The 19,179-nt window shown below is 44.0% G+C and overlaps 1 protein-coding gene across 2 annotated transcripts in view; it reads left to right on the forward strand.

Moving 5' to 3' along the window:
* The window catches only part of Nost (Nostrin), a 67,947-nt gene that overhangs the window by 12,952 nt on the left and 35,816 nt on the right, over window positions 1-19,179 (forward strand). The window contains exons 3-8 of one of the 2 annotated variants that reach the window (XM_050190187.3): window positions 13,179-13,259; window positions 13,323-13,385; window positions 13,863-14,121; window positions 14,661-14,885; window positions 18,159-18,278; window positions 18,363-18,471. In XM_050190187.3, the coding sequence (XP_050046144.1) occupies window positions 13,179-13,259; window positions 13,323-13,385; window positions 13,863-14,121; window positions 14,661-14,885; window positions 18,159-18,278; window positions 18,363-18,471 (857 nt within the window). The remainder of the gene's footprint in view (window positions 1-13,178; window positions 13,260-13,322; window positions 13,386-13,862; window positions 14,122-14,660; window positions 14,886-18,158; window positions 18,279-18,362; window positions 18,472-19,179) is intronic. The other variant, XM_050190188.3, reaches the window with a different exon arrangement.

The raw sequence follows: 19,179 nt of genomic DNA on the forward strand, positions 1-19,179 counted from the left end.
TAATTAGAGGCATGAAATAGCATAGATCTACTTGTAAATATTTTCCAGATCTAAAGCGGGACCCTCCAATATTTCCTCCTGCCACCATGGTAGTACACACTAACCATGGAGCGCCCTGCCCTAAAGGAAATGGCTAATGCCCTTAACAGAAAAAACTGTGGCATTGTTTTGACATGTGTACTTATCCTTTTCTTGGGGACTGCATTTTACTCGCTAACAACTTAAAAGTTATTGCTGAGCACAAGATGTGCCTGCATGATTGGAACTTACTCGAATATTATCATTGATTCTATCTGTTGTGTATGTTCTCGCTGAACCAAGATAGTATGCGTGACATGAATTGTGCAGTACTTTCCGCAAGGCATGTGGGTACCAGAGATTATGCTGGAACCTTCGACGAGTCATGTATAAAAGCCAACACACTTGACTTATGGGTCAGATAAGCTGGAAGCTTGGGTGAGTTGGTGATTCAATATCAACATGTTTGCACAGCATTGTAGTTTGGTGTCGTTTCTTTTTTTTGACTAAGTGGCTTTTTCTGCCCTGGAAAAATTATCAGTGTTCTGTAGGCGTGTGAATGCTCATGCCACATGACGAAATATTTGCAATACTAACCATAGGAAGCGGTTTGGAGCATGTGCCCTGGGTTTGGTTTACATGATTTGAAAACTGTGTCGTAATTTCCGAACACCGAGAACAGCTTACACGTGAAATTATAGAACCTGACAAGATACAGCGGCTGGGCGACCTTTGCATCAGCATGCCGTCTGTTGCCCTCACAAATTGTTGGTATATTATTATTATTATTATTATTATTATTATTATTATTATTATTAAAAAACGAAATCAAGTATCTGGCTGTGATGCAGTAGGGTTCCTGTGTGACCTAATGCAAAGGTTGTTTTTTTCATTACTTTTTCTCATGTATATAGTTCTGGCGATTCAGTTGAAGTCGGCGTCTGTGTTGTGTTCTTCCTTCAGTCCTCGTCTTTTGCGCTGTGCAAACATGTTGTTATGGGTCAGACTTTTGACGATCACCAACTGTGATCACTGATATCATTGTGCTTTGAGTGTAACCTGTTTTCTGGGCACAGGTTCACCTAATAAAGAGTTAGCCTCGTGAGTCACAGTTTTGCTACTGTGTTTTTCAGTCACTACAACATCAAAGTATTGTTAGTAATCAAATGCCTCCTGTGCTGCTCCTTTGCCTTTACATCATTCCTACTACACTTCCTACTTACATCATGCCTGCTGCATGTGCAACTATGCCAGCACATAAAGATGCCTGCCCTGCTTGGCATGTCAATGCACTGAGTTTTCATATTGGCATGGCCTCTGAGATCAGTCCCTTACAATGTCCAACTTCAGAGGCCATGTTATTGACACACTGGCATTATGTACCACAATATGGAATTGGTCGATCATCAGATTTCTCCAACTATGGTGCTGCCAGAGATGCTGCTTAGTTGTGACGTCTATGTGACTGTGTATCAGTAAACATGAACATTAATAGAAATTGAAGGAATGGGCAGGCAGATTTTTCAAAATGAAATTTCAGGTTCTCCGCTGCATTTACAGGAATAATTTTTGCAGAAGGACTTCTTCTTGGGCAAGTTGGTGCTTAGATTTCCTAGGTATACTTGATTGTGGCGCAAAATACATTTCGTGAAAAGGGACAGAAAAAAGAAGACAGTGAAGCGCCAAACAACCAACTGTTTAATGACAGCCTCAAAAACATGTAGAAAAAAAAGAATACTTCCGCGCGTGTGCAGAGGTCCAAGGTGTGACATAGAACAACATGGTCGTGATAACATATTTTTTAAGAAAGCACATTTCTGCTGAATGCAATAGGATATATATATATATATATATTGCTGACACAATCAGACCCTTTCTTTTTAATATAAAACACTTCCAACAACTCCCTTGCAGTTTGGTCCCTACTTTTGCCAAGAATCAATACTTGCTCGAAGCATGGCCTACAACGACAGGCTTTACAGTGCACAGGAAGATGCGCATTGTCACACTTGCCAATACTATTAGCATGCTCCCTCAGTTTCTCATTAATACAACGTCCCGTTTGTCCAACATAGGACTTGCCACAATCTAGGGGCATCTTGTTGTTAAAGTTGCATTTGGCCGATGTGTCTGTCGGAAAAGATTACGCGGACAGATCGCCTGTTTCTTCGGAAATGGAGCCACAAAGAACAAGGACAATTTGTCCATGAAAGTTAATGGCTCCATTTGACGATAAGAGATGATCTTGATGCCTATCTGCATCGTTTTGAAAGAATTGCTTTGGGACAATGCTGGGAGCGATCTGAGTTGGCGACAGCGCTTAGATTGTGTTTAGTTGGAGAAGCGTTGAATGTGTTCAGAAGAATGCCAGCATCTGAGTCAATGGACTACGACAAAGTCAAGAAAGCTTTACTGCAGAGATTCAGACTAGCTGCAGAAGGATTGTGTGAGAAATTCCGGAATAGTAAACCAGAACAATCAGAGACTGGTAAACAGTTTGCTTGCCGTTTGACAAATTATTTTGATAGGTGGATGGAAATGGCAAACACAGAGAAGACGTATGAAGGAGTCAGGGAGCACATTGTGATTGAGCAGTTCTTAACTTGTTGTAGCACAAAACTCAATGTTTTTTTTAAAAGATGTTCACTAAAATGTCTAGATGACTTTGCTGAATCTGCTGACCAATTTCTGGAAGCGCAAGGCTTGAGGAAGTTAGGTAAAAACGAAGAAGATACTCATAAAAGAGACGAGGATGTAATCCAAGTTAGGCAAGGTGCGGTACCTAAGGTACTTAGATGTTTCTTGTGCAACTGCGTCGGTCATCGTGCAGTAGACTGTCGTGTAGGAGGGAATCGACCACAGGCGCATATCATTTGTCAGCACTGCAAGAGATGAGGACACCGCACAGAAGACTGCAGACTACAGAACTGAGAAAAGGCAGCGGGCGTGGTTTTCCTAAATAGTGGAAAGGCAGCACCACCACAAGGATAAACCAAGGATACCCAGGATACACATGATGTGTCGAAAACCATGGTCTCGCACAACATGGAAGCCTTCGAGAAGACGAGTCTATCACTGGGTCTTCCTGTAATTGATGGAGAGATCAACGAAATACGAGTCTCGGTTTTTCGAGATAGTGGAACCAACACGGCCTTAGCGAGGCGGAGTTTGGTTCAGGAGCAAGAACTAACAGGAGAAATAGCGGCGGTTATCATGGTCAACAGCACGGTTAGGCATTTGCCTGAGGCCAGAATTCAAGTTTCTACTCCCTACTACTTTGGATGGCTGATAGCGAAGTGCGTAGATGAGCCGCTATATGATTCAATATTGGGCAATCTACCAAGAGTAAGAAGCGTGGATAACCCTGATATCAAGTGGAATAGCAGCTGCATCGACATGGGAAAAGCGAAAGAAAAACAGCAAGAGCACGATCCTAACATGGCCACACAAAAAATTAAGTCTACGGAGGGTAGCTCAGCAGTTTCGTCGGTGGTAGCTACAAGATCAAGTACGCAGCGAACCTACAACCGGTACCTGCAAGGTACCTACAACCGAAGTACTTGTGGTGACGCCAACAGAATTTGCGAAAATGCAATCCATTTTTCCAGAGGAAAAATGGATTGTTGTACAGGAGATGTAGGTTTGCCTCGGGCAGAGAAGTGATGCAGTTGGTGGTTCCTAAATCACTACGACGGACGGTCTTGAATTTGGGACATGACAGCATCATGGCCGGGCAGCAAGGCATGAAAAGAACGGTGGCTAGGATCACAGAAGAATTTTTCTGGCCGGGACTACAAAGCGAAGTAAAGAGATATATAACATCCTGTGACATTTGCCAGCGGACGATAACAAAAGGACGAGTGAATCGAGTTCCACTTGGGAATATGCCAACCATTGATATGCCATTTCAGAGAGTAGCGATAGACATCGCTACTCTCTAAGCCGCTATCAGCAAAAGGAAACCGCTATGTTCTCACGATGGTCGATATGGCGACAAGATTTCCAGAAGCCATTGCCTTAAAAGGCATAGATTCAATTCAGGTTGCCGAGGCTCTAATAGAGATGTTCTCTCGGTATGGTCTTCCCCGAGAAATTCTTAGTGACCAGGGATACAACTTCACATCTGACATAATGAAGGAGCGCAACAGGTTGCTCTCGATAAAGCAGTTGCTCACAACGCCATATCATCCTATGGCGAACGGCCTGGTAGAAAGATTTAATGGCACATTGAAGAATATGATAAAGAAGATGTGTCACGAAATCCCTATGGATTGGGACCGTTACCTACCAGCATTATTGTTTGCATACAATAATGCTGCCTCAATTGTTTGCATACAATAAACAAGCCTCAATTTTTCTCCGTTCGAGATGCTATATGGACGCGCGGATAGAGGTCCATTAACTATCCTCAAGGAGGCGTGGGCAAATGAAGGACTCGACACTGAAGTCAAAACGACGTACACCTACATGTTGGAACTTCGAGAGAAACTGGAAGAAACGTGCAAGTTAGCACATCGGAGTTTGTAGGAAGCCAAAGAACGATGTAAAACCTATTATAACAAGAAGGCAGTGACAAGACGCCGCAATCCAGGAGACAAAGCACTTATCCTTCTACCCAGTGATGGAAACAAACTGTTTATGCAGTGGAAGGGACCATTTGAGGTAACCCACAAAAGGAAAGAGATGGATTACGAGCTCCTGGTGAACGATTCTAAAAAAGTGTTTCACATCAACATGTTAAAGAAATATGAAGAGAGGCATAATTCGCAAGAATTCGAAGTTGTGAACATGGTACTCACAGAAGAGAAAGACGACTTGGAAGTACACACCTACCACTACAAGAAAACCACGGGGTTAGAAAAAAGCAGTCATTAATCCATCTCTGGGTGGAGAAGAAGCAGCAGAGTTAAAATCATTATTACACAAGCATGACGAATTATTCTTGGACCTCCCAGGAAGAACAAATGTTATCGAGTGCCAGTTAGAATGCACTACAGACACACCAGTGTACGTCAAACAATACTCATTGCCACTAGTGGTTCAAGGCTCTATTGAGAAGGAAGTTGACGAAATGTTACATCAAGGCATCATTGAGAGGTCTACATCAGCTTACAACGCACCTCTGGTGGTTGTAAAGAAACCAGATGACTCTAATAGGCTTTGTGTAGACTTCAGGAGGTTAAACATCATATTAGTGTCTGATTCTGAACCAATACCAAGAGTGGAGGTGGTTTTTGCAAAGGTGGCAAGAAAAAAATTATTTTCAAAGCTTGACTTAGCGAAGGGGTACTGGCAAATACCCATGGAGAAGATCTCCAAAGAAAAGACGGCATTTTCAAGTACAAATGGGCTATTTCAATTCAAGTACATGCCATTTGGACTAAAGACAGCCGCTGCAGTATTTACGAAACTCATGAGAAGAGTACTTCACGGTCTGAAAAATGTGGAACATTATATTGACGATATTTTGATGGTGACAGGCACTTGGGAAGAGCACCTGGAAGCATTAGAAGGATTATTTTATAGGTTACAGGAAGCCAAGCTGACCATCAAGCCAACGAAGTATGAATTTGGTTTTCACGCGGTGACATTTTTGGGACACAAGTTAGGCATGGTACACATTTCGACGAAAGAGGAAATACTAGAGAAGATTCAAAAAGCAAACCCCCCAAAGAACAAGAAAGAAGTACAGCCTTTTCTGGGATTGACGGGGTTCTACAGGGACTTCAGTCCACATTATGCGGAGATAGCTGATCCATTGGTGGAATTAATAAAGAAAGGTGCAAGCAATACAGTGAAATGGACAAAAAAAGCGCAAGAGGACGCATTTGAAACACTCAAGCAGCACATGGGCAATCCTCCCGTTCTGGTGGCGCCCAACTTAAAAAGAGAGATTGTTTTGTGCACAGATGCATCAGAGAAAGCGCTTGGGGCGGTGTTGCTACAAGAAAATGACAATGTATTACATCCGGTATTCTATGCAAGCAAACGGTTGCTCGAAAAGGAAAGGCACTACTCAACTGTGGAAAAAGAATGTTTAGCTCTTGTATGGGCAGTCAAACAGTTTCACATATACCTGTATGGAAAACATTTTAGGGTGCAGACAGATCACCAACCCCTTGAGTTCTTAAATAAAGCAAAGTTAACTAATTCCAGAGTGATGAGATGGAGCCTTGCGCTTCAAGAATATAGCTTCCATGTAGAATACATCAAGGGAAGAGAAAATGTTGGATCAGATTTTATGAGTAGAACTTCATAGTACATGGTGTGACAAGTGTTATGACAGTTTACTCTAGAACTGGTGTGGTTTAGGAGTATTTGACAATGACTTTTTTGTGTGCAATAGTGAACTCGATGATGTGCACAGTGCAGTGAATAAATGAAGTGAGGTGAAGTGAAGTGAAGTGACGTGTGGGGAAGGTACCCAGTGGTGCAAATGACAAAAATGGTGGAAGACCTCAAGTGTTAATGCTTGACCGACATATGAAGACGATGGAAACATCCAATACAAGGAAAAAGAAGCAGTTTTTCATATGGAAAAACTCTTAAAGGTGGGCATAATATGTCATGAGCCAATAAAGGAAGAGAGAAAAAAGAAGAAAAAGTAGAAGATAAGAAGAAAACAAGAGACGAGGAGTCGGTGGCAGAAATAAAGAAAAAGGAAGAAAGAATATAAGAGCGTACGAATAAAAATAATACAATACGAAAGCAGAAGAAAAAGCGCAAAAGTGCACGTGCAGCTACGTTGCCAATGGGAGAAGGGACACATAGCCAAAGAGAGCGGCCCAGCTACGCTCTGGGACGAAGGAGGAAAAGGGGCTGGAGGCCGAACAGGACGGGTGGATCGCGGAGATGGCAGCAACCCAGTGGAAGCAGTTCTTCAGCTGCCACGGCCACGACCCACGAGCTGAGTGGACCTCCCACCGGAAGCTGCAGCTACAGGCTGACTGCGCCGCTTCCCGGATTCCTTGCGGCTACGATTCGCAGCTTGCAGAGTTAACTGGGCGATTCTTGCGCCTAGGTCACTCCACCCTCCAGGCCAACCGTGGACTGAACGTCGGACACAGCGACGTTGAGTCTACGACGCATCGGCGGGCCCAACGAAGGGTCATCGGAAGCAGCGACAACGAAGTGACGTGGCCACATCGATAGACTTCATGTAAATATTTTCAACTTCATAATACGTCGAGTGTGAGGACTTAAGGCAATATTTTCAATTAGCTAGCTTTGCATATAGTTTGTCGTATGTTAGGGTTTTGCCACTGGGTTGACAATGCGTGCTTTCTGGATATATGTATTTTGTCTTATGCTCATCCCCCATAAAGGCTTTTCTTAACTCAAACGTTCCTTGTGACGTGTTTACCACCCTGAGACCGTGACACTCGTAGACCACCCCTTCAACACAGTCCCTCAAAGGTCGGACTGCTTCTGGCAGCCCCGCGGCTCATTGTGCATGATCAGGGGGCACAATTGAGCCAACTTGTTTGGAGCCCAAAAGACAACTGGAATGCCATATCTGGTAGCCACCTTCTTGAGGTTAAAGCTCACACGGTGCACATAAGGGACTGCCTCTGACTTAACACGCTCCCTTTCCTTCGAGTGCGTTTTCACACTCACAGCGCTAGCTTTCAGCTTCTGCAGCAGGGACTCGATCACAGAATTTAGGACAGACTGAGGGCAGCCTGCTTTTAAAAGTCCCTCATGTTGATTGCAAAAACTCACCCACATCACATGCACACATCACTTGCATCGAGCCGGTTACAGGCAAAGTAAGGCGATTCCAAGCTCCAGTCTTAAAGGGACACTAAAGTGAAAAATGATTCCTTTTGCATCAGTAAATTACAGTTCTACAACACCAAAAACACCACTTTTACAACGATAAGACGTTTGGTAAGCCAGAAAAAGCGCAAGAACGAAATACGGGTGGCGACGCCTACTTAAGTTCCCGCACCTGGGGGCTGTGACGTCTTGGATTTTGATGGCATCTTCTAGGGCCTACTAATTAATATAGTGGTACAGATTGACTAGATTGTGTTCTAAAGGAACCAAATATTAAGCATGACATGTTTCGCGAACCTTTATTCAGCCAACGCGGCCCAAGTGCGAAAAAATACTTTGGAATCCCTGACGTCACGCTGACGTACCGGCACTGGGGTTTCGGCGCGAAATTCAAGTACTGATACTTGGACCTTCATTTTCTCATCTAATAATCAAACTATTCTTTTTTAATGACAGCCAGCAGGGTTCTCTAACAAGGCTTCATTAGTCTAAACTGATTTATTGTTTCGCTTTAGTGTCCCTTTAAAGTATGCTGAGTCGTACTGCAACAATTCCTTTTTACCTTGAGGGAGGTAAGCACAGCAAATGTGATCACTCATAAGTGTTAGATTAAGGTCTAAAAACTGCAATGGACTGTCCTTCAGAAGCTCATTAGTAAAAGTAAGTCCTTTTGCATTTGCTCTAAAGACGTCTAAAAGCTGCTCAACCATTTCATGGCATGGCAAAGGGCACCTATTGTCAACAACAACTAAAAAATCATCAACGTATCTAAAGACTTTCAGAATATTAGGATGAGATGAAGTAAAAACACATTGTAGTGTGTGGTCAAAGTAGGATAGAAAGATGGCACATAAAATGGATGCTACATGTGAACCAATGCAAATGCCCTTTTTCTGCAAAAATATGTCATGTTCAAAAGTTACAAAGGTGCGGTTGAGATAAGCTTCCAAGAGGTAAACAAACTTTTAAGCTGACATCTCCATTTTAGACACGAAACCAGCTTTGCCACTTTCATCAATGCACTGTTTAACAGCTTTTAGAAGCTCAGGATGCGGAACCAAGTAAAAAAGGTCATTTACATCAATGGAGAAAACATAGCCTATTTCTTGGCTGCCACGGAAATATTCAAGAACTTCATCCGAGTTTCTAGTCAAGAAAGGGTAATTCAATTCAAGAAGCTGCAGGTCTTTTAGCAAAAAACTACTGACTTGATATTGCCACGTGTCCCTTCACTAAAAATCGTTCGAAACGGTACATCAACCTTATGGATCTTGGCACTGAAAAAAGCTGTGAAAACCTTTTTTGCTCTTTCTGATCTATTTAGCTAATATTTCGCAGCCAATTTCTTCACAGACAAAGTCATGGTTTTCTTAATTTTTGATAAACTGACCTTAGCAGGCTTAAAATTCTTGTTGATAGCCTCTAGTGCTTTTTTGTTGAAGGTTTGCCCAGGCAGAGCCACAAAAGTGCCTTCCTTATCGGACTGCATTAGAGAGTTTGTTGTCTTTGAAAAAAGACACCACACATTGCAGCACTCGCACCTTATGACCAGTTCCAGCCTTGGGGGTGTATGCTGTCTACACCATCCAGCAAGCAACGCTCACGCTATTCCCGGGGCGCTTTCTCGCAACTTGCCAATTTCACGCAAGAAGTTCTTGTGCTGGAACCTGAGGCTCAACTCCATATTTTGGTCCCTCATAGAGAAGGTTGTCTATATCATCTGGAATATTGGTTTCACCAATAACCATCAGTCTCTATGTCCGTCTATTCTTGGTGCTTGCCTTGTTCACACTCCTCAGAAGGCAAGACAGCCTACTGTTCCACATTGTTTCCGGTTGTCTTTTTGGGTCCCAACAATTTGGCTCAATTGTGCCTCCGGGTCACACACAATGAGCCGCGGGGCTGCCAGCAGCAGCACGCCAAACCTTTGTGGGACTGTGTTGAAGGGGTGGTCTACGAGATACCCCTAGGTTGCGACAAGTCCTACGTTGGACAAATGGGATGTTGTATTAATGACAGACTGAGCGTGCATGCTAATAGTATTGGCAAGTGTGACATTGCACATCTTCCTGCAGCTAAACATTTCGACAGAATTGCCTGTCTGGTTGGGAAATTGATTAGGACTTTCAGACTGACTCCAACCAAATAACTGAATTTTATTAGCCCGACGTTCCGGAGCCCATTCGGCTCCTTCTTCAGGGGTTGTTCTTTGGGGGTGGCGGTGTGCAGCTTTTAACCTTTACAAAAGACCCTTTAAAAGCTGCACACCGCCACCCCCAAAGAACAACCCCTGAAGAACGAGCCGTATGGGCTCCGAAACGTCGGGCTAATAAAATTCAGTTATTTGGTTGGAGTCAGTCTGAAAGTCCACATCTTCCTGCGCACTGCAAAGCCTGTTGTTATAGACCATGCTTTGAGCAAGTACTGATTTTTGGCAAAAGTAGGGACCAAACCGCAAAGGAGTTGTTGGAAGTGTTTTATATTAAAAGGAAAGGGTCTGATTGTGCCAGCGATACAAATATCCTATTGTATTCTGCAGAAATGTGCTTTCTTCAAAATATGTTATCATGACCATGTTGTTCTATGTCACACCTTAGCTCTCTGCGCGTGTGCAGAAGTCCTTTTTTTCTATGTTGTTGAGGCTGTTATTAAACAGTTGGTAGTTTGGCGCTTCACTGTCTTCTTTTTTCTTCCCTTTTCACGAAGTGTATTTCACGCCACAGTCAAGTATACCTAGGAATAATTTTCGGTTTTGATAGGTGCCGGAGCATTGTGTAGTGACTCTGCAGACATGAAATGATGCCATCAGAGGGCCTTTCAAAAAAAAGTGTTGCAAGGCCCTTTGATGGCATCATTCACTGTCTGTGAACGGGAAATTTTATATTATATGCATAATTGTCATTAGGGCAGTCACATAAACTAGCATAGGTGTGAAGATATGAAAATTGACTGATGATCATTTTGAACATAATTGGACCAGGTGCTCTTTCGGTACTGCTATGGTCGAATGCCATAACATTGTGTCTATGGGGTCATAAAATGGCTTGGAATGTCAAAACAGAAGAAAATAACAAAACTTGTGAGAGTGTATTTGCTGAAAAAAAAATGTTGTGCAGAGAGCCCTTTCCCTGGGTGACTTCATATTATTTAGCTAAGAAAACAAAGCATGTTTTGTTGCACAGAACACAAATGCAGTTTTAAAAAATTATTGCTGATATATCAGTAACCTTCAACCTCACCCAAGAGAGACAGAGGGGAAAAAGAACAACAAAGTAGGGGAATGCCCATTAAAAAAAAAAAAAAGACTTTGTTTCTTTCTTCCTGGCTATTATCTAAACTAAAACTAGAGGATTCCTGCCAAATCTTGAAAATTTCAAGACTCATGAATGAAGGCTCCTAAATGTGAAGTTTACTGCTAAGAATCTTTAATGGCTTATATGCATGAAAGTATGGTAATTTTACTTGTTGCGAATGTTAATTATATGACTACCACTATAAACATTATAGAGGCTGAGAAGACTCTTCTGCAGAATGCCCCATTGAATAGAATTCATGTGTGATGGACTGCCATCCATAATGACATCGCATATACACAGGCTTTTGATATGAACAAAGAAGGTCACTGTGGTGTTGGCAGCGTCTGACGTCGGAGGGGAAGGAGTGAGAATGAAGGGCCTGCTAGACGTGCCAGTTGTGGCCCAACAGAAGGTGGACAAAAACCAGCAATAGAAGTAGGATTGGCAGAGTGTACTGTCTCTTGTCGTCCTGTTTAATTACCACTTCACGCTATACATTCTTGTAACATAACGAAAAGTGAGTCCTTTTAATCAGTGCTTGGCTGTATATACAATAGCGATGTCATAGTGATGACATTTGGATCCAACAGGAAAGTCAGTTTCGAAACTGAAATCTGCCACAACAGTCACCATAATTGAAAAGTTTAGAAATAAAATGTCATCATCCAGAACATTAAAAGCCATAATAATGTATCTAAACATGCCAAGTCTTAATCCCCTCATTTTAGCATTGCAAAACAAGATTTCATCTTGCTAAAATGAACATTTTTATCAATTTCTCCAGAAAAGCTGATGATGTTGAGCTGAGCAATTAATTAATTAATTAATTCATTCATTCATTAAACACAATGACATGTGTACTTGTTTATCTTTTTCGGGTGGCCACTTTTCACCGTCTAACAAATGTTATAGCTCAGCATTGGATGCACCCACATGTATGGGAAGTTGTCTGTTGTCACCGAAGCTTGTGTAATCTGACTGCATGTGCAACGCGAATTGTGTAGAACTTTCTGGAAGATACACGGGCACCAGCGATTACTCTGCAACCTTCGATGATGCATGTATAAAATCCGACGCGCTTGACCGGCACACTAATTTTCGACGATCGCTGACCGTGTTCGCCATTCTTTGAGTGTAACTTGCTTTTGTGGGCACAGGTTCACCCAATAAAAGCTAGTTCCATCATTTATGGAATAATTCCGCTGCATTATTCACTGTCACTGCGACGTGACAGTATTGTCGTAGCTTTTAATGGTAAAGGTGGATTTCGCCATATCGTATAACAAAGAGCAGATGAAACAGCAACACAGAATTGCTGCGATGCTCACATATTGATGTATGCTCATATACACACAAAGTATGCGGGATAGCTGCATAGACAAGCAAGAAATCTCGACAACCAAGGGATTCTGAGACCCTTAACCCATCTGCTAAGAATAAACAAATAGTATTTGTGAGCTCTTGGCTACTTCATACATATCTTTAGGGACTAGCTCTCTCCTGACCTTGAATTAAGGCCCTCGCTACTCCTGGAACAAATTCTGGTGCCACTTGAACTCCTGGACTCTTGCAACCTGGAGAAGCATGCAGCTTCCATAATCATGAACACCATCAGCAGCATCATCAATTGGCAAGGAAAAGATGCAAGATGTGTCTGTTTATTAGTTCCTCTGCAGGATGATCTTTGCCAAGTCTGCCTTTGCTCTTGACTCAAAGATTCGAAGACATCCTGCGGAGCAAAGGAAAAGAGTGCACTTGCAAGCACCGTGCCTAATCAAAGCTGCTGTATGGGGCATTGATGGGAAACTATCAGCATTTCCCAGCGCCAGTGAAAGTATTATCTGCTTACCTGTGTAAATTGCCATGGCATAGTGGCTCGGTCGTTTGGCCTGAAAATGTGATGTGAGATATACCTGCTCAAATTATGCTATGCCTGAACATGTGAACAAGCAGCCCTGGCCCAACTCTTATCTCGTAACTACTGTTTGCAAAGAGACAAGTTGTCCTTGTTGGTTCATTTGAGTGATGCCTTCTGCAGAATGTTGTCCTGGGGCAAGCTTCTTGTTGGGGATAATTTTATTCCAGGTCCGAGTTGGAAGCTGTGCATGCTAAGAGCTTGGCAAAGCTCTCTCAGCGCCTTGCCAGGGCAGCCAGGGATGCCATTGGGTCAGTACACGTGTCACCATGACCCCACACGTGCAGCTCATGAGTGTGTTCCACTGATTGCAGCACAAGTGCCACAGCTTGGCAGGAAGTGGCCACACAGTTGGAACGGGAGGCCCAGCTTCACAGGTACAGAGGTGGCCCTGGCTAACAGCTGAATCAACCTCCCCTTACATGAGGGAAGCAAACAAGCATGAGAGCACATTGCCATCACATCAGCAAGTTGGAAGACAGCCTATCTGTCAAATAGAATAATGAAAATGCTGACAACACTTTTGTTTTTGTGTAGCAAGATGCATAATTTCACCCACAGGATAAAACAATCAAATAACAAAGACGGACATGTTGCCGTCTTTTTTTCTGTTCTGTCCTGTGGTAAGAATTGCACTTCTTACCAGACTTAAAGGAGTATCAATTGGACACTCAGTCTGTCCTTTCTATGCAGTCACCTTTCTAAACGATCCCATGGTAATTTTTTATAATATCATCTCTACCCGCCAGAACATGCACATGGTGTGCGGCAGTCAGGTGAGGATTAACCTTTCTGCATAGAAGTCGACTCGGCACAGGGCTCTCGAACACAAAGCAGGCCATACTGGTGTGCAGAGGTCTGTCGCGAGGCCTGTCGGAGGGAGTGTGTGGGCCTCTGCGAGCCTCCTGCGAGGCCCAGGCAGGACGGCGCAAGGCTCTCGAGGCAGCTGTGGAGCGCCGTGCACGTGCCGTGCGGGATCGTCGTGCCCTTCAGGATCGGACCAAGCGCCACGCCTACCATTGTGCCCGGATCAATGAGCAGGCCCAAGGGCGGGTGCTCGAACCCCGCTCGCATCGGGGCATGCGCCTCCTCACTGATAGAGACCTCCACAAGGTGCGACCACGGCCAGTCTCATACAATGATGCACTGGCTTGATTGGTATGCATGCTACATAAGGGATTTGCATACTTTCCTGTGGGCCTGCTTAGAGTATTTGGGGGTGGACTGTATGATCAGTGGTTGAGGGTCCAGCCTCAGGGAGAAGTTGTTTGGCTCAATTCAATCCCATTTCATCGTGCTTGACATGCTTTACACGTGCTCGGAAATTATGTTTGATTGCCGCAGCCTTTTGTCACATTATTCTGATGATTTCAGTCTTCTGCACATATTCCCCATCTTGCTGATGTTTGCAAGATTACACTTGGCCACGTTATCTGAGTCACAATATTTGGCAGTGAGGCACAAGGACCTCCTAGTCAGTCGCATGTCAACTCCCAAGCAATCGTGACACCATGTTTTTTCTGCTTCCCATTTCCCTGGAAGCCTCTCAATGGCCTTCTTCCGTGTCTGCTGCACATTAACATGTCCTGCCAGAATTGTATGGAAGTGCAATTTATTTGAGTTTGCGCATGTACACATTGTGAATTCCGCAGCTGGAGAGCAAGCGGCGCAAGGCGGAGAATGCTCTGACCAAGGCCGAGGGCGAATATTACGGCGCGTGCATGTCGGCTGAGCAGGCACGGCAGGAGTGGGAGACGCTGCTGTTCCAGACTGCCGGCTGGCTGCAGGCTCTGGAGCAGGAGCGCCTGGAGGCACTGCACGCAGCATTGTCACGATATGCCCAGCACTTGTTGCACAAAGCCCCACAAGCGCTGCAGGTGGGTACTGGTGACCAGAGGGCACCCAGACAGATGCCGCACACAGGGTCTCTTGTTCAGACAGTGGCCTTCTGTACGATGCAGTGCTCGCTTCTGTCCAGGGCCTCCAGACTGGCTTCTCCTAAAACACGACCACAGGTGATCAAGTATAGTGCGGTGCCTGTGTGCTGTCCTCATGGTGACAGCCACTCTCTTAAAGAACCGACAAAGTTTCCGAACACTGCTACATGACACCACCTGCTGTAAAACTTTGCTTTAACAAACTTTAGTAGGCCACAAGAAAGTGCACTGGCAGTCATCACGCATGCAGGGGACATAGAAATGAATGCCTGCCTACACACGTGCAGTCACATTCTTCTTTATTCTAGCTTTGAACAATTTACTGCTTGTCACCGCTTTGTTCTTACAGAAATTTCACAAGGTTGAATTTTTTTGGCTTGCATTGGCCATAGAAAGCTTGGCAACACTGTTTGCCTGGTTTGTCAATACTTTTACTCTAGTTACCAGCAGGCAACTCTGCAGCAGCTTGCTTCTACAATGATGAGGTGCTCGTATGATGAGTTTTTTTTTTTTTCTCAACAAGGCAGGCAAGCAAAAATGCCAAGTGCTTTATTGAACAGTGCAGACTGAATATAGTATAGGTTGTCGATAAATTTTAGTGAAAAACGAAGCTTCAGTGGTGAGATCTCAAAAGCTCTTAGGAACAAAGGATACAGTGTCGCAAACACAAAAAGGGCATTTATATAGGGTGTATTCAAATAAGGATAGTCAGAGGGGGTCCTGACTATTTTTTGATTTTGACAAAATTTTTATGACAGAAAGATCCTTCATTGCATTGGAACCAAGTTTATTTTTTCAGCGCACGGCTCTGTTCCAGCATGAAAAATTTTGAACTGAAAGAAGGCGGAAATTGCAGCTAATGCAGTTGCATGCAGTTACAATTTTCCGAGAGTACAAAAAAATGTTGCATTTTTAATGCTTTCATACTTTTTATACTTACTCTGCACAACCTTATTAATGAAAATAAGATACACTTAATTGCTTGCACAAATTCACAACACAAACAAAAAAATGGCAGGCTTGGCTTTTGAGCAAGCAGTGAAAGAAAAGTGACCTTTTTGGCAAATGTTTAGTGCTTTGTTACGTAAGTTTCTTTCATAATTTTGCTTGTGCATTCATTGCTACTTGTTAAAGTTGCACCAAAGTGTATTTGGTCTAGCTTACATACTGAAATCATTATTTCGGGCAGGAAATTTAAGAAAAATTGCAGAATATCAGAAATTTGACAGTTTTCGTGTGCAAATTAAAAAAAAAAGTCATTTCCGATTTCAATCGAATCTTCTGAAATCGATTTGCTATAGTCGGTTATGTGTTATATGCAAAAACATGTCGTATCATTTTGTTCCGAGTACAAAAGAAAGCAATGAATAGTGATGTATAGGCTGCAGCGTTTTGGGTCCGACGGCCTGTCTTTTAGGATGTTGCACTGTGGAAATGTCAAGTTTGCACAGTGCAACATTGAAACGGCCATGGAGGAAGAAAAAAGATAGAAGGGAGCATACTACAATGCTATTGAAGCCGACCTGGTGGCCCAACACGTGATCGCACGTCAATGTATGTGGTTGGTTTTAGTGATCCAGCTCTACAGGCAAAGCCACGGCAGGGCAGCCATACAAAACTGAATAAAAACTACTGGCATTGCTACTGAGAAGCAAATGTCTCAGCAAATGTCGATTCTTGCTCCATGATCTCGACAGAAGAGGCCACATGTGGGGCCAACACTGTGGCTTCACGGAACGTTCGCTTGCCAAAGCTGGCAGCGTGATGTAATGCTTCCTCTTATTTTTTTTTTCCTTCCTCCATGGCCATAGCCTTTGTCAGTTGCCATTTTGTCCAAACGTACGAAGCATGGAGGAAGAAAAAGGGTAGGAGGGAGCATCACGCAACGCGATTGAAGCCCGAACTTGTCGGCCCAACATGTGACCGCACATCAACGTGCGCGGTTAATTTTAGTTAGAGTGTACTAGTATACTCTAGTTTCAGTGTTCCCGCTCTGCAGGCAGAGCCACGGCATGGCAGCCGAACAAGAGCACACTGAATAAAGACTACTGGCATAGCTACTGGAAACCAACCGCCTCGGCAAATGTCAATTCTTGCTCCGTGATTCCAATGCAAGAGGCCACGTATTGGGCCACCACTGAGCAAAGGGCTGGCTGCATGACGTAATGTGCTCTCTCCTAACTTTTTCCTTCCTGCATGGTGCGAGGTGTCACATGCGCGAAATGCATGGTGCGATTTTGCGTGTGATCCGTGATACGACGAGCCAGACTCAGACTTGCCACATACGACGATTCAGGACACATTGTACGAAAGTGGTACGAATGAGCGAGTGGTGCACAGCTCCGCCGAGAACTGGCGCCCCTGCCGGGATGCTCGGAATGGCTTAGCAAATAAAGTGAAAACAAACGTGTTTGCACATCTCTCTCACTTTAAACAAGAGATGCCAATATAAACACAACTATGCGAGCAGTGTTTTAGCAAGGCCACGTCTGCAGTGTCGGCTCCGTTGATTGCTACCGATGACTAGAAGCTCACTGGGCCATTGAATCAGAGACCAATGGACCCTATGACACGACCGCATGCAACTGGTAATGAAGCGCCTATGTTGGTCAGCACAATGTGTACATGATTATAGCAGTGTGTGGGCGTAGGTCAGTTATTTATTCATGATTTCGGGAAGTTACTGCATGAAAACACGGGACAAAGAAAGGGAAAACACCAAGCAGTGTGTTGTCCCTTTCTTCGTCTCATGTGTTCTTGCGGTAGCTTCCCAAAATGCACAATTATGTTGCGGTTAACCTACAATATACGAGCCAGCCAGACGAGCATGCAATCGCTGGCTTGCTAGTCGCCGGATCCAGCTCTTACAGCCCTTGAATTTCAGTCCGCAACCGAGCAAGCTCCCCTCCCTCCCTTCTTCCTGCAAATTTTCTTAGATTATGTTTTACCATGGGGGGGCGCTTGCTCGGAATTTTACGGTAATGGTAATGGACACCTGATCACATTGCCAACCTAGAGGACAAAAGAGCCCAGGAAGTCACCCAAGCTAACATAATGCTGGGACTGCTACTGCTAAAACCAAATTACACAAACCAAAACCTTGAAGTGCAAATGCACAGCTGGCCAAATGGCCCTCCATTCAGCATAGCACTGGCTCCGTGCTCAAACTTGGTTCACTTAATTGTGACATGCTTCCCCATGTTATCCTTGCAGTGTGCTGAGTGTGTGCAGGCACAGACAGCCCATGTGGATGCCAAGCAGGACATTGAGGAGGCTGTGCGCCTTAGAGCCACTGCACCCAACGTGCCTGAGCAGCTGCTACCAGATTTCTATGTAAGTCAGCTTCACTGAAGCACTGGCAACTGCCACATGCACTGCTCTTGCAAAACAAAAACAAAAAACAAAACAACTATGCAGGCGGAGGATCTGTCAAGTCCCATGCAGCCCCAGAGGCGCAAAGAGGCCCTTGAGAGGCTGCTACAGCTGCTACAAAAGGACCTTGACACAGAGCGGCGAGGAAAACAAGGTTTTCTCAGCTTGGATCAGTATTTTTATTTTGAACTTTAGCTTATTTTGCTTTAAGCCAACGGAAGAAACTCGGCAGGAGGCAGATCTAGGGAAGAAGACCAAGTGGATGATCCAGAGGATTATCTAAGCACTTGGCCATCACCGTGCCCAGTGCAGTTTTTTTTTTTTTTTTTTAACAGCTTCTTCCAAGGTAGACAACCAGTAGGTGTCGTATCGTTATGCTTTCCTTGTCTCCTGGGTGATTGGATGACTGTGTGATTATGCCATAATGCCATATTGCCAAGCTTTTAGCACTGTTTTTCACCAGCTATTGTGCACTATTTCCCTGTTTTCTCTTTTCTTAATGAAATGTGACATTCACATGCAACCATTAGTTATGGCCTAGAACATTTTGCAAAACTTGTTTATATATTTGCTGCTTGTGGGTTTAGCTTGCTGTTTTTCGTCTGTGGCAGGAAGCTGAGCAGTTCACACATGACTGACAAAACACATCTTACTTGGACTTGCAGTGTACCACGCAGCTGGCCACACAACAACAACAACAACAACAACCCCTAGTGGTGCATACGCCAGCGCAGATAAATATGGTGAACCAAGTGTGCAACTTGTCCATGAGGTGGTGCTGTACACGCTCCACTTCAGAATCTATGACAACGTTAGGATGCTGGAAGAATTTATGCTATGGACAGCTTTCTAAGCCACAAGT

The sequence above is a fragment of the Dermacentor andersoni genome, chromosome 2, assembly GCF_023375885.2.
Source record: "Dermacentor andersoni chromosome 2, qqDerAnde1_hic_scaffold, whole genome shotgun sequence".
Classification (NCBI taxonomy): Eukaryota; Metazoa; Arthropoda; class Arachnida; order Ixodida; family Ixodidae; genus Dermacentor; species Dermacentor andersoni.